This window comes from Microplitis mediator, chromosome 2, assembly GCF_029852145.1.
Source record: "Microplitis mediator isolate UGA2020A chromosome 2, iyMicMedi2.1, whole genome shotgun sequence".
Taxonomy (NCBI): Eukaryota; Metazoa; Arthropoda; class Insecta; order Hymenoptera; family Braconidae; genus Microplitis; species Microplitis mediator.
The window spans coordinates 19,921,573-19,936,264 of NC_079970.1; the positions used below are offsets into that span (position 1 = coordinate 19,921,573).

General features: G+C 27.2%; 1 protein-coding gene and 1 long non-coding RNA gene across 4 annotated transcripts in view; one reads left to right on the plus strand and one right to left on the minus strand.

Moving 5' to 3' along the window:
- The window catches only part of LOC130663339 (uncharacterized), a 92,295-nt gene that overhangs the window by 75,678 nt on the left and 1,925 nt on the right, over positions 1–14,692 (minus strand). For both annotated transcript variants that reach the window (XR_008989179.1, XR_008989178.1), the window contains exons 2-3: positions 14,253–14,508; positions 13,743–13,874 (exon numbers count right to left, since the gene is read on the minus strand). This is a non-coding gene — a long non-coding RNA (uncharacterized LOC130663339). The remainder of the gene's footprint in view (positions 1–13,742; positions 13,875–14,252; positions 14,509–14,692) is intronic.
- On the plus strand, positions 202–13,433 carry LOC130663330 (uncharacterized). 2 transcript variants are annotated; one of them, XM_057462498.1, is made up of 9 exons: positions 202–332; positions 398–516; positions 1,883–1,996; positions 2,098–2,244; positions 2,587–2,707; positions 2,779–6,376; positions 8,054–8,161; positions 8,469–8,685; positions 9,989–13,433. In XM_057462498.1, exons 2-9 carry the CDS (start codon positions 445–447, stop codon positions 10,112–10,114), a joined length of 4,503 nt encoding a protein of 1,500 aa, XP_057318481.1. In that variant the 5' UTR covers positions 202–332; positions 398–444; the 3' UTR covers positions 10,115–13,433. The 2 variants fall into 2 exon arrangements, with proteins under 2 accessions (XP_057318481.1, XP_057318482.1); XM_057462499.1 differs by lacking the exon at positions 8,054–8,161.

Genomic DNA, 14,692 nt, shown 5'->3' on the forward strand with positions numbered 1-14,692 from the left:
TAATTTAATTTAAAAACCATACCAGTCCTACAGTCTCTAAGCTCGAAAATACTATCTACCGAATGTATTTTCATTATTTTTTAAATCTTAGATTACCCAGTCTGAGAATATTTAAAAATTTATCATCCGGTAGTAGAACTGAACTCAGTAGAATGTAATAAATTTATTAAAAATAAAATTTTATATTATATTCTAGTGTGGAGCTCATTCATTCTAAAACCTGGGATTTTACTACACATCAAAAAAGCTGTTTCATTCTGGACAACATTTTCCCCAGTGATTTGTCTTCAGATCGCAAAGGATATCGCACCATAAAATACTGACAAGTAATAGTAAGTACTGTTGGTAATTTGGTATTTATTGAGCTCAAAATTAGTCTAATAATAAATTATTTTAGGTTTTGGTTTTTAGTTCAAAAAAATTTGTTCATTACATCCAACAATTATGGTGAGCTTTTATCTTCAACCTTTACTAGATTCAATATCACCAATTGTATTTCCGGGTATTACCGAAGGGGTAAGTTTCAAAAAACTTATTGTATTTAGTTGAGCTATTGCACACCTCAAGCGCAAAAACGCTGAGAGTGATTTTCCCTTATTAAAAGAAACGATTTAAAACGATTAGAAAAAAAAAAAAATTTTTAATACTTTTTAATGCTTTAAAATTCTTTGAATCCTTTTGAATTACCTTTCTTATGGACATTTGACACTGCAAATCTTTTTTTTTTATCAGGGCTATGATCGATCTATTTTTTTCAACTTCTTTACTCACATTAAATTAATCTCTACACTCTTCTGATTACATTAAAATGGGTTAAATTGTATACTAATACAAAGGCAATTTATTAAAGAATAATTTCGACCCAATTTTCAGTCTATTGACTACTCCATTAATTAAATATAAATTATTTTAATCCTAAAGACACGAGTTGTCAATTATCGTGTGTGAAACTTAGTTAACACTATTACTCCCGACAGACACAATTAATAGACCCATTTTTTTTTATCCTGTATTTTTTATCACAAGAACCCTTTTGAAAATAACTTTTATTTATCTAAATCTTTTTAGTTTAATTGTAATTAATTAAAAAACCATGATTAAGAAAAATGATTTAATCCATGCTAAGTGTATATCTATATATTAGTCGATTTAAATTGTTTTAAATCATTTCAAATTGTTTTGAATCATTTCAAATAATTTTTCTTAATCAGGGAAGTAAAACTGATTATTCACGAAAAATTTAGCTGCTATTTTTATTTTTACTATTGTTATTATTATATTTCCTTTTTTCTCACCAACTACCTGCAGCAGCACTAGCGTAATAGTTGGATTAAAAAGAGCGACATCTAAGACAAAAAGGCGGGATATTTAAAAAAAATTTTTAACTGAAAATAAGAAATAAAAGCACCATGATTTAAAAAATGAATAAAAATTCATAAAAAAAAAAAAGTAATGATTAAAAACAAAATGAGCGATTGAAGTGTGCACTTTTGGATCGTCCAACATTTTATATTTATTTTCATTAATTATTGACGTAAAAGTATTTAAGAAGTAAGAGCGCATCCCTGATTAAAAAAAATGATTAAAAAGTATTTAAAATGATTTGTTTTTTAATCATTTTAAATACTTTTTAATTCTTCAAATCATTTCTAATCCTGTCTCTTATGGACATTTAACGTGTGAAATCATTTTTAATCATTTTTTTAAATCAGGGATGATGAATGCACCATTAGCTGATTTTATACAGCAATAAAAGAGTTATTTTTTAGAAAATTTTGGGAGAATATGTCGCTGCTTACTCCTGATGACTGAACGAAATAATTAATTAGTAAAATAAATAATCATTTTTTTTCGATACTATTATTTTGCTTTTCTTCTTCAGTATTTATGCGGAAATGCGGCTATAAATAATATCATACTGCCTCATAATTCAGTGTCACGTATCCACTGCAATTTTCAAGTGTCACCAAGGAGTCTGTCGGTAGTAGATCTTAAGGTAATCATTATCTTTTATGAATTTCCTTATTCAAGTAATTATTTAGTCTACTAATAGTTTAGTTCAGATGTTAATTTATTAATATTAAAATTTTTTTATAGAGCGCTAATGGAACTTATATAAACGGTAATAGAATCAAGCCGCTAATACCGAGAAATATTGCTGAAGGAGATATTATTGGAATAGCGAGTAATAAAACTGAAAATGTCGACACTGATAAACCTTTTGTGTATCGTCTTAAAATCCACGTAAGTTAATTCAGTATTTGACATAAAAAATAATTAATTAAAAATTTTAACTCATGATAAATCTGTTGAACATCTTTATGTACTCCGAAGTATAAAAAAAAATAGTGAAGGTATCAGGAAAATTAAATTTTTAAATTAACTTCATTTTTTATTGAATGGGTAAAAAACGATATTTTTATACTAAATAAAAAAAATATCACCAAAAAAAATTTGAATGAAAAATATATAAAATCACTGCGATTTTGATATATTCTTATTTATGAATATAAATTTTTTTTTTATTGATCTACTGAGGAAATTAATAGATTAATAAAAATAATTCTTGTTTTTAATTGTTCTTAGATTTTGAATGACAATGAACATGATTGGAAGAGGAAATTCGATAGCGGGTTACATCCAGGAGAGGAGAAAAAAGCTAGAATTGAAATTAACACCAACCTTCAACCAGAAATTGATGTAAAAGGTAGATAATAGCTCATTGGTAATCACTATTAAATTAATTAAACTAATGCATTCGAATTGAAATTATTTTAGATGACGACAACGATGTCTGTGTAATTGTCGAAATACCTAAAGAAGATGATGAGAATTTAATGGGAAATTCAGCTGATAAAAAGAAAATGAAAGCGCCAATTAGGAATCAACGCAAGGAGATAGCGCAACAAAGCGCTCAAGAGATGGAGATAGATGACAATTATAAAAGATTTGAGCAAAACAAAAAAAATGCTGAAGAGAGGAATGAAAAAAATGTCAATAAAAATCCCAAAGAAAATACTAAACCTATAGCAGCAAACCAAAGCGGTAGTTTAGATAAAAAAACAATTATACAACCTATTGCATCTGACTCATTAAAATCTGATGCTATTGATAAGGATGTTACCGTTAAAAATTTCAAAGAAAATATCAAACCGGATGCGCCTAATCAAAGCGGTACTTTAGATAAGAAAACAATTATACAATCTATTGCATCTACTTCACTAAAATCTGATGCTACTGATAAGAATGACAACATAAAAAATTTCAAAGAAAATGATAAACCGAAATCGTCAAACCAAAGCGGTACTCTAGATAAAAAAACAATTATACAATCTGTTGCATCTACTTCACTACAATCTGATGCTACTGATAAGAATGATGTCATTAAAAATGATAAACCAAAATTGTCAAACCATAAATGTACTTCAGATAAGAAAAATATCATAAAAAGAAACAATAAACCAAATGCGTCATACCAAAGCGGTATTTTAGATAAAAAAATAACTATACAATCTATTGCATCTAACTCTCTAAAATCTGATGTTATTGATATGGAGGATGTCATTAAAAATTTCAAAGAAAATGATAAACAGAATGCGGCAAACCAAAGCGGTGTTTTAGATATGGGAAATATAAAACCTATTGCATCTACTTCCTTTAAATATGACACTGATGATAAACAATTTTCAAATTCGCCCAAAATTTCAAGAAAAAATACTGAACCCAAAAGCAAAGATAAAATCTTAGGAATTGGACAAAGATCACACGCAATCACTAAACCACCTACTTATAAAAAAATAACTTCAAATGAATGCCGTGAAAATGATCCGGAATATCTGCGAAATAAAATCGCAGATTGGAACAAATATGTAGAGAGAAAAAGAAAGGAATGGAAAATTTATTTAAATGCTAAGCTACGCTCTATCCCAGAGTCTAAAAGAAATACCTTAGAATCTATTCTACTTAGACCTACAACTAAGAATAGCCAGCCTCTAGTCTTACCTCACATAATTTCAAATAAAAATCTTGAACACCAAAGCAAAGATAAGAACATATTAAGTGGAAACGCATCAATTGCTTTACTTAATCTTCAACTATTGTCTTTCGATAAAAACCGTAAAAGTGTCCAACAAGATAAGAGTAACAAAATAATAAAGGCAGAAAGTAAACATCCAACTTTTGAAAAACAGGCCAGCAGACAATCTAAAATCGGCCCAGTTCTGTCAGCAGCAGCTGCTTCAATACTAGCCGATACAGGGATCGAAAAAAATTCCTTAGGAAAATTTACTACTGATCATTCTCGCAGTCTTTCAATTAACGAAAGGTCTCCAATTAATAGACAAGATAAAAACAATCATGTAAATGAACAGCAAAAAGTTGCTAGTATTGGAAAGCATAACGACAGTACCATTGGTGCGCTTGCTATTGTTTATGATTTGACAAATAGCCGATCAGATTTACCCAAATCCGCATTCAAGGCAGCGGGATTTTCCAAACCAATAAAAAAAGTAAAATTCTCCAATAATTTACCGACCAAATCAACTGCACAGGAAGTGTCAATGCCATCAACATCTTACGATAATGGTTTGAGCATTCAAATTCAAAATAATGTAAAATCAACTCCCAAAAAACCTGAACTGACCAACCATTCATTAAAACTACCACTTGACTTCTTGGAGTTTATTCTGAAGTGGGACCCTCAGTGGTTAGATAGCAAGGAATTCAGTCAGGAAATTCGAATCCAATTACCATTTCGAAGCGGCAATACAGCTCATCAGAAAATGGAAATGCATTTAAGACCAAGTTTTATAAATTATTACAGTATGATGTCGACATTAATTTTACATGAAATGTGGACTTGCATCATTAAAGCCAAGCGGAAGCCTTCTATATACGGAGTTATTAATTACGAATCAACCACCATAACACTATATGACTACATTGACTATTCGTTAACTGAATTTGACATTGACATAGAACAGGTAGAAAATGTAGATTCTGGTGATCTTGTGATCTTGGCACTGACATTAAGTGATGGGAAATCAAAGCTCCCAATATTTGCTTACATAAAAGATTGTAAAAAAAAAGTATTGACACAAACAGCTCATAAAGGACTTGAGGATGTGGTCTTGGTGACTTACACACTGGTCACTAAACGATTGCCACCAAATATTGTGTGCGATGAAAGGTACAAATTACAGTGCGTATATAACATAAGCATATTTGTACACATGATTCAAGCTGTAAAATCTTTACAATCATCACCACTGTTCCCAATCATTAATCCTACTGTTGAAGAGGAAATTTTTTCATTACCAAAAATACCCATTTATAAATCATACAAATTTCTCACTGACAATAAATTGGATGAAAAACAAATGGAAACTATTGTGCGCATCACGAACGCAATAGTTGGAGGCAGCCCCAAGGTTTGTTTGATTGACGGACCACCGGGTACTGGAAAATCGCACGTGATTGTTAATCTTGTGACAGAAATAATGGGCAGTTACAAGAGATGTCAGAAGAAAGAACGCATACTCATTTGCACCCGGTCCAATGCGGCTATTGACTCAATAACTGAAAAATTAATTGACATTCGCAATGAGCTAAAAGCAGCAAGTCCTCTTAAAGAATGTCCATTTAAAATTGTACGGATCGGAAGCGCTAAATCGCTAACACACGAGAGTGTTAAGGAGGTTCTTGTTAGTAAATTGATGAGAGACACGAACAAGAGTTTCGCTGACATTGTAAATGAGGCGGATATTATTGCTTGTACATTATCATCTTGCTGGGCATATAGAATGGAATCAACGTTTGCCAGAGGTTTAGAAAAAGTTAATGTGTGTATTATTGACGATGCGATGATGAGTTGGGAACCAGAGTCACTGCTTCCGCTGATGATTGGCGTTAAGCAGTTGGTACTTGTAGGGGATTCAAATCAGCTGCCGATTTCAATTGCTTCCAATGAAGTCAAAGAATTTAATCACCATAAATCGTTATTTTCACGTCTTCATGAAAAATTTGAGCTTAATAAAAATAATCCTATTATTACGCTAGACAACCAGTACCGAACAGCAAAAGAAATAATAGATTGGCCTAATAAATTTTTTTATAATAACAAGTTACATACTAACGTCTCTATACCACAGAAATGGCCATTCCAAGAGTATGGAGTATTTGGTCATGACTCTGAAGAAACGCTCAAGTTTTCTTGTAATTCTTACATCAATCGTGGGGAGGCAAACTTTGTTTCTAATCTCATTTATACAATGATAATCCGTTCTGGATTGGACGAATTGGATAATAAAATACGTATCGGAGTTGTTACACCTTATTACCATCAGAAAGAACTAATTGATGATTTATTAACTGAAAGGTTAGTAAATCGTTTATTTTGTTTGAGGACATTCTCAGGCAGTGTCTACACTTTTTTCAAATATTTATAATACTGAAGTTAGCCGAAGTCCAATAATTTTTGGATTTTTTTTTAAACAATAAATTATTTTAAAAAAAATATTTGAAAAAATTGCACCTATAGTTTATTAAATTTTCTACATGTGCATATTTTTATTTTTATTTTTTTTTTAAATTAAGTCGTTGAAACAAAAATTCGAAAATTTTTAACTGTCTGCTAACTTTAAGATCATAAATATATAACACTGAAGTTAGCCGAAGTCCAATAATTTTTGGATTTTTTTTTAAACAATAAATTATTAAAAAAAAAATATTTGAAAAAATTGCACCGATAGTTTATTAAATTTTCTACAAATATTTAATGATTTTCAACTGTTATAACCGTATTAAAATTGAATCAATTAATTAAATAGTATATTACACACCAAGGGAGGAAAGTAGGACATAAGTGCATACCCGAGCCGAAGGAGAGGGTGGCAAACACGCGAATTGGGACGTCGTACCTTTCTCCGTGATGTGTATATAATTTTCCACCAAATTCGCACCTGAAAGTTTAAATTTTAGCATCTGTTTATGCCCTATCAAAATAAAAATACTGTTTATGAACAGTTTTTTTTCAGTTTAAGTGTTTTACTGTTCATTTTCAGTTTTTTAACAGTAAAATAATTACAATTTTATGGTTACAATGTGCGCAAAACAAACTTATCTTATACCCACTAAAAGCTGTTAGTTTGCAGAGATTTTTCAGTCATTATCTGAAATTTTGACTGTAAAAAGACATATAAAAATACCAAAACTTATAACTAAATACTCCTTGAGTGAACTATTTATAAACTGTCATACAACTACCTTAGAATCATATGTCTATGGTAATACAGCTCAAGTTTTGATCTTACCAACCAAGTTAAAACCATAAAAAAATGGCCGAAAAACTGATATTTGATAGCTTGAACTCAGTAAAATCGAAAATTCGATAATTTTTTTTAAATGATTATCAAAAAATAATTTTTTGATTATTTTTCAGTAAGACTGAATTTTTTATCAAATTATCTTAATTAAATTTAATTTTAATCAAAGATTTTATTTTAATAACAATTATTCATTTTTATTATTCCTTTATATATAATTAACATGAAATCATTTTGAAAAACATAATATATAAATATAACACTAAAAAATTTTCATAGAGAAGCAAATTCAATTTTTTCACTATACGTAAGTATTAATAAAATTAGAAAAAAAAACTAAATATTATTTTCTTGCAACAAATGCTTTTATCATATTTTTTTAAATTAGCAAATTCAGCAAGTAAAAACTATATAAAATTATCGTAGTTTTGTCTCATTTTTCTCATAAACCGCTAATAAGAGCCAAAAAGAAAACCTGCGTAACATTATACAGCTTTCACTGTACTTTAAACTGAGTCTTAAAAAAAATAAATAGATAACAGATCAACACCTTTTTCTATCGATGAAAGTGATGGTATTCTTATAGTTCTAATGACAATTTTTTTACAGTTTATTTACAGTTTACTTGATATAAGTTGGAAAACCGTTATAAAACCATTTAGTAAGCGCACATTGTAACCACTAAACAACTATCAATTTATAGTTATTAAACAAGTTTTCATTTTTGATAGGGTGGGGAGAATGGTGCATGCGCTAATTTTTATCATTTGTTTTCTCATAAAAGAAAAGAACGACTTTCTTTCCTCTAAACAGGACAGGAATTTAAACTTCCGGTACAGGTATGGTGAAAAAAAAGGACAATGATTTAAACAAAAATTACCTACAATTGTTATTAATTCAGAGTTAAACGAAATTTGTTAAATAGTAAAATCTTCAAGTCAATATTATAATTCGAAATGTCAAATTTTTCAGGCTAAAATTTATTTACCGAATTTCGTTTAACTCCTAATTGATAACAACTGTAAGTTATTTTTTTTAAAATCTATATCTCAGCGGAAGTGTAACGTAAGGGGATATTGTCTGAGAATGCCCAAAATTTTAATATATATTCTACTTAAATCATATATTTTTATGTATTTGTTTCAGCATTAATGGTGAAAAGATACCAGTTGATGTTAAAAACAAAATTGTGATAAACGTTAATACAACTGATTGTTTTCAAGGACAAGAATATGACATAATAATCATGTCGTGCGTTAGAAGCAGCAAACTGGGACTTTTATACGATCAGCAACGACTGTGTCGGACTTTAACGCGTGCGAAATATTCATTATTCATTTGCGGAAATTTCAAATTTATTAAAGTAAGTTGACAAGTTTTAAAATTATATAGAGTAATAATTTTTATCCAACCGAGTATACGATCTTTGAATCAATACAGTAGACTCTCGATTTTTTTTCATTTCCTCCCTTTCTTTTCTGTGATTTCTAATTTTAACTCCCTTATAGCTCCGCCTGCAGATCCCTTTCTATACTGGTTTCCCCGACAGTACATTAGTTTAGTGTTTAGTAAACTATATACTCAAAAATTAATTTTCATAAAATTATTAATAATTGACAAACTATGACCTTAACAGACTAATTTTTGCAATCAAAAATGTTACTTATTTTACAATATACAATTTTTTTATTTCTCATTTTTCCGTATTCCAGTAATTTATAGACATCGCGATATTAATCACGAAAGGACATACATATTTTTATACGTCCTTTTGTTTATCGGAAACTCTCTAAAACCAGAAGGACATATAATTTTTCTCATTGCCAATCGCTTTTTAGACTTATTTTACAACTAAAATAATTTTTAGTATAAAAAAAATACATAAAATATATAAATATATATAAAAAATATATTTTTAATAATGAGTGAATGTAGCAGACATCAGACAAATTTAAAATTATAAATAAATAAAGTAAATAATTAATAAAATTAAATTAAAAAAAAAATGCGCATTTAAAAAATTTTAAAATTACTGAGTGCATTTTTTAAAAATATTTTTTTTTTAATTATTTACTCTATTTATTTAAAATTTTAATTTTTTCTGATGTCTGCTACATTCACACTCATTTTTAATAGCTAATTTTTAGCTGATTTTTTCGTATATCTTTTAAATGTAATTTAAATATATATTAAAAATATATCATAGAATATATACAAAGTATCGGTATGAAAATATAAAAAAATATACATATTAATGTATTTTCTTTATACTAAAAATATATATTTTTTATATTTTCACGTATATTATTTTCAAGCGGGATTAGATATTAGAATAGTACACTATGTTACTTGAAGACCATCTATTCTCCCACAAATACACGTAACATTCACACAGGCGGATCCCCATCACCAATCACTTCGCCTTTTGACTTTTCCGCGATTTTTATCCAAATATCTCCAAGGACCGGAAAAAAAAAAAACGAGAGCCTACTCGATCTCTAAAGCCGTTGAAAATAATTTTTAATTAATTTATTTATTTATTTATTAACGCCACTCGGCAATTATACTTAATTTAAATAATGTTTAGTCCTATTATACAATTACTAAAAAATTAATTTGCTTGTTTCAATTCCATGGTTAATTTATTTGTTGGTTAATTTTTTTAGACTGATGATGATGCAACTTGGAGAAATTTACTTGAAGATGCACACAATCGTGGTTTCTATAAACACGTTAATTATGAAATGACTACACGAGATATGAAAGATTCTAAGATAGTAATGAAGAATTGAATTATCTCTGAAACTGAGTAAACAAAACTATAAAGATAAATATATTTTACATTTAATATTACTGTACTCCTCTGTAAGTTACGAAATTTGGGACCATCGTACCAGTTCGAGGGGCAATAAAAATATTAGTCTCGGTTGACTGGGAGCTAGGAAGGGTATATCGGTGTGAGGGATCGTTAGTGTCCGTAAACGCAGATGAAAAAATTATTATAGTAACTTTTATTTTTTCAATTTTCGTCGTTCTTATAAATAATTACTATTCAATTGATTATTATTTACATACTTCAAAAAATATTCATAAAAAAAAATTTAGATATTGGGCGAGTCCTCAAATATTTTTAAAATAAACATTATACGATCAGCTCAAGACTACGATCAAAAAACTAATTTTTTTTTCTTTGGTCATAATTGCGGAAATTTTTTTACACTAAACTGTAATTTTAACAGATAATAGAAAGTAACTTCTTTAATTGAAAAAGAAAATTATTAAGCTTAATTTATTTTTAGCTGAGGTGTGATCATTTGTTTAAAGAATATTGCGCTCTACTTTAAAATTCTCAACGAAAAAATTAAAATCTCTTAGGAGGGGTGTGAACTTTTTTCTCTATCACATTCAAGTCGACGAACGGTACCACCCTTGTTGCACTTGCGCAGCAAATAAAAACTTCACAGTCCACGTTTTTCTCTTACAAATGAATATTTTAAAAAAATAAAAACGTGGATGGCTAGATTATAGAGTAATGTATCGAGGACTCGTTCTTAATTATGCATTTAGATTTTTTTTTAGATAAAAGCTAGGAAAAAAAATTACTATAGAGCCTCCTTAATGACTTTTTATTTTCAAACCAACTAGATTATATAATTGTTTCATTTTTTTTTTAAAACTTGCCTATAATAAATTTGAAATAAAAAAAACCCATTTACTAAAATTTTAAAATGACGACTGTATTGCCCCGGATAGGCCACGTGTCGAGTCACCGTATTGCCCCTCAATATCTTATATGTTCAACTACTTGATATGGTACGACAAATATACACACATACACACTATGAAATTCAAGCTAAGAGTTTCCGGTTGTTCGAAATTTTTTTATTTTTTTTATTCAGGGTCAAGCAAAGGTCAAAAAAATAAGAAATTTCGTACACGGAAAAAAATGATTGACAATAATTGTAGTTCAACTTGTAATTATTTATGTTATGTTCAATAACTAATGTCGTTTCAATCAGTAAAATTATGATTGTAATGTTCAGACTGCTATAATTAACAGTTAATCGTTGAAATATTCTGATTGACTATTTAAAATTACTACTTAAACCTTAAAAAACTACAAGACACTTGTCAAAAAAATGCATCTGTTGTTAATTTCTTACGTTCTACTCCATAATATTTACTAATATTCGGTCTAGGCGCGCTGTTGATGAGAATCTGAGTATTATTTACTGATATTTTCTTTCCATGTAATAGCGAGAGGTCGTAACTTATAGAGGTTGTACTGCATATATATTTTTAAAGTAAAAACTTATTAATGTTAAAAACTAAAATAATTTTAAGAACATATCGATATAAAAAAAATTTCATTAAATGAAATGAAAAGTATAGGTACAAAAAAAAAATGATAATAATAATAATATTATAAAATGCACGGAAAAAAATGAACTATATCCCTAGTAATTATCTTAGTCAAGATTGTTAAATCACAGTATTTATAGATATAATATTTCGCTGTATTCTCCTTGACTTGCTCAAGATTTGCTCCAGAATTAATCAGTATTCTCACTAGGGATAAATTGAGAAACGATGAGTAAAATAATGATAAAGTGATCAGTCAGTACTATCATTCTATACTTATTAAAATTTATTGTCTATGCAGGAATAATTAATATTTGAATTTTAAAAATTGTAACTTCAATATTAAAAATTTATGAAACGTGTTATGAAATTCATTGTTCAGAATCTTAAAATTTCTCATATTGAATCCCACTAATTTTTAAAGTTTATTTTTTTCTGTGTGTCAAAGTATTTAATGGACCAACTATTTTATATTAATATTTAATGGCTAAAGAAGTATATCATTATAATGATCATATATTTTTAAATGTATTTCTATATGTAATTGTATAATAATTACATATGTAATTGATATATATTTTTCTTGAATAAATATCTATATAAATATATTTTTTAATAAAAATTAAAAAGTTAAGTGCAAATAATTGCGTAAGTATGAAGATGATTTCAAATTTTTTGTAATAAGATGATGATAGTATAGAAAAGTAAAATATTAGAAGTTTATAAAAATTTTAAAATGGGTACTGGAGCTTGGAAGTTTTAAAATAAAAAAAAATGTAGTATTTAGAGAGCGTGAGAACAAGATACAAATTTAAAGTAGTAAGTCCAGGTTCAGAGAGACGCCGAGCGTCATAAAATACCGAGGGAGGCCTAAAAAAATATCCACCGGAAACTAATAAAATTTAAAGTAAAAACTTTTTCATAATTTAAAATTTTTCTCTTTGACTTTAAAATAAATATTAATAGATAAATCGGTTGATAAAAATAAAAATGAAATGCAACGAGTGTGAGTGAAGCAGATATCAGACAAATTTAAAATTATAAATAAATAGAATAAATACTTAAATAATAATATTTATAAAAAATTCACTTATTGATTTCGAAATTTTTTAAATGCGCATTTTTTTTAAAATTTTCTTTTATTAATTATTTAATCTATTTATTAATAGTTTTAAATATGTCTGATGTCTACAACATCCACACTCATAAAATGCAAGTAAAATTTAATTAGTTGCCACGTTTTCGAAAATTCTAAATTCATTGGTCTCCTATTTCATATGATTGTGAATGTAGCATGAGTGTGAGTGCATTAGACATTAAACAAATTTAAAATTATAAAAAAATCAAGTCAATAATTTTTAAAAAAATATTTATAAAAAATGCACTTATTAATTTCAAAATTTTTTAAATGCGAATTTTTTTTTTTTTTTTATTTTATTAATTATTTACTCTATCTATTAATAATTTAAAATTTGTCTGATGTTTGCTACATTCACACCCATGAATGTAGCAGACAATTGTCAATTTTTTTTAATTTTATAATAAATGAGTAAAATAAAAAATGTAAGTAGAGTAAAAATTAAAAAACGCATATATAAATGCAAAATCCGCATGTGCATTTTTTAAAATTTCATTATTTTAATTAATTAATTTATTTAATTCAAATTTATAAATTGTCTGATGTCTGCTACTTTCACACTCATCTATTTCATTCAAATTTCTGAAAATATTTTTTATTATAAATTTACTTGCAGCATATGAAGAAAAAATACGTTCATATTTTATAAACTTCGAGTTGATATATTATATTCGTTTTGATTTATATACGAACTCTAAGGTATATCTATTTGTAGTTTTAAGTAAATATTTAATTTTAAATTGAGTGTAACAGCTGTTATATAAAATAAGAAATGTCTTAATAATAAAGAAATGTGTTATTTGATAAAGACTTAATTTTGTTCCGTTCGAAATCATGATTCATATGAGTATATAAACAGTCAGTATTTATATATTATATATGATGTATAATAGAATAATATGTTTCACACCAATACTTACATATGTTAGTAAAATTCAAATTAACGTTTTTATTTTCATCTGATATTTTTCTCTCCCTATGTTCTGGTCACAAGACAAATTTAATTCTTTATATTTAAGTATATATATATATTATATTTTTTTTCCTCCATTCTAAAAATAAAAAACAAATGATATATTTAATAAATTAATAAGTATGAATGTCGACAATTGTCAATTTTTTAAATTTTAGAATAAAAAAATAAAATGTAAGTAAAATAAAAATTAAAAAATGCGTATTTAGATAAATTAAAAGTAAGTATGTACATTTTTTAAATTTCATGATTCTAATTTATTTATTTAAAATTTATTAACTGTCTCATGTCTGCTACATTCACGCTCATAATAAATTTTCGCATGACTGTGAAAGTAGCTGACAATTGTCAATTTAAAAAATTTTGAAATAAATGAATTAAATTTAAATCGAATAAAATAAAAAAATGCGCATTTATAGAATTTAAAAATCAGTATGTGCATTTTTTTTATTCTTACATTTTTAATTGTTTAATTCGTTTATTTGTAATTTAAAATTTGTCTCATATCTGCTACATTCACTCATAATTTTTTTCTCACAGGAAATACACAAAAAACTGAACGCTGGACATTGGCTTTATGGTTCAAAATTATGAACATTGTCACAAGTTTCACTTTTTTTTTTAACTAGAATTCCTTAGCATACCAACTACCCTTTGTTCTTTACAGCCAAGATGCCGATCCAGACGCGACTTATGGCGCCAAATAAGTGAACCTGAAGTTAGTAGACAATAAACAATTTTTCAGTTGTTTTTTTCAACAAAGAAATTTAAAAAGAAAAACTAAAAATATGCACATGTAGAAAATTAAAAAAACTATAAATGCAATTTTTTTTTTTATAATTTATAATTTTTAAAAATCCCAAAATTATAAGACGTCGGCTAACTTCAGTATTATTC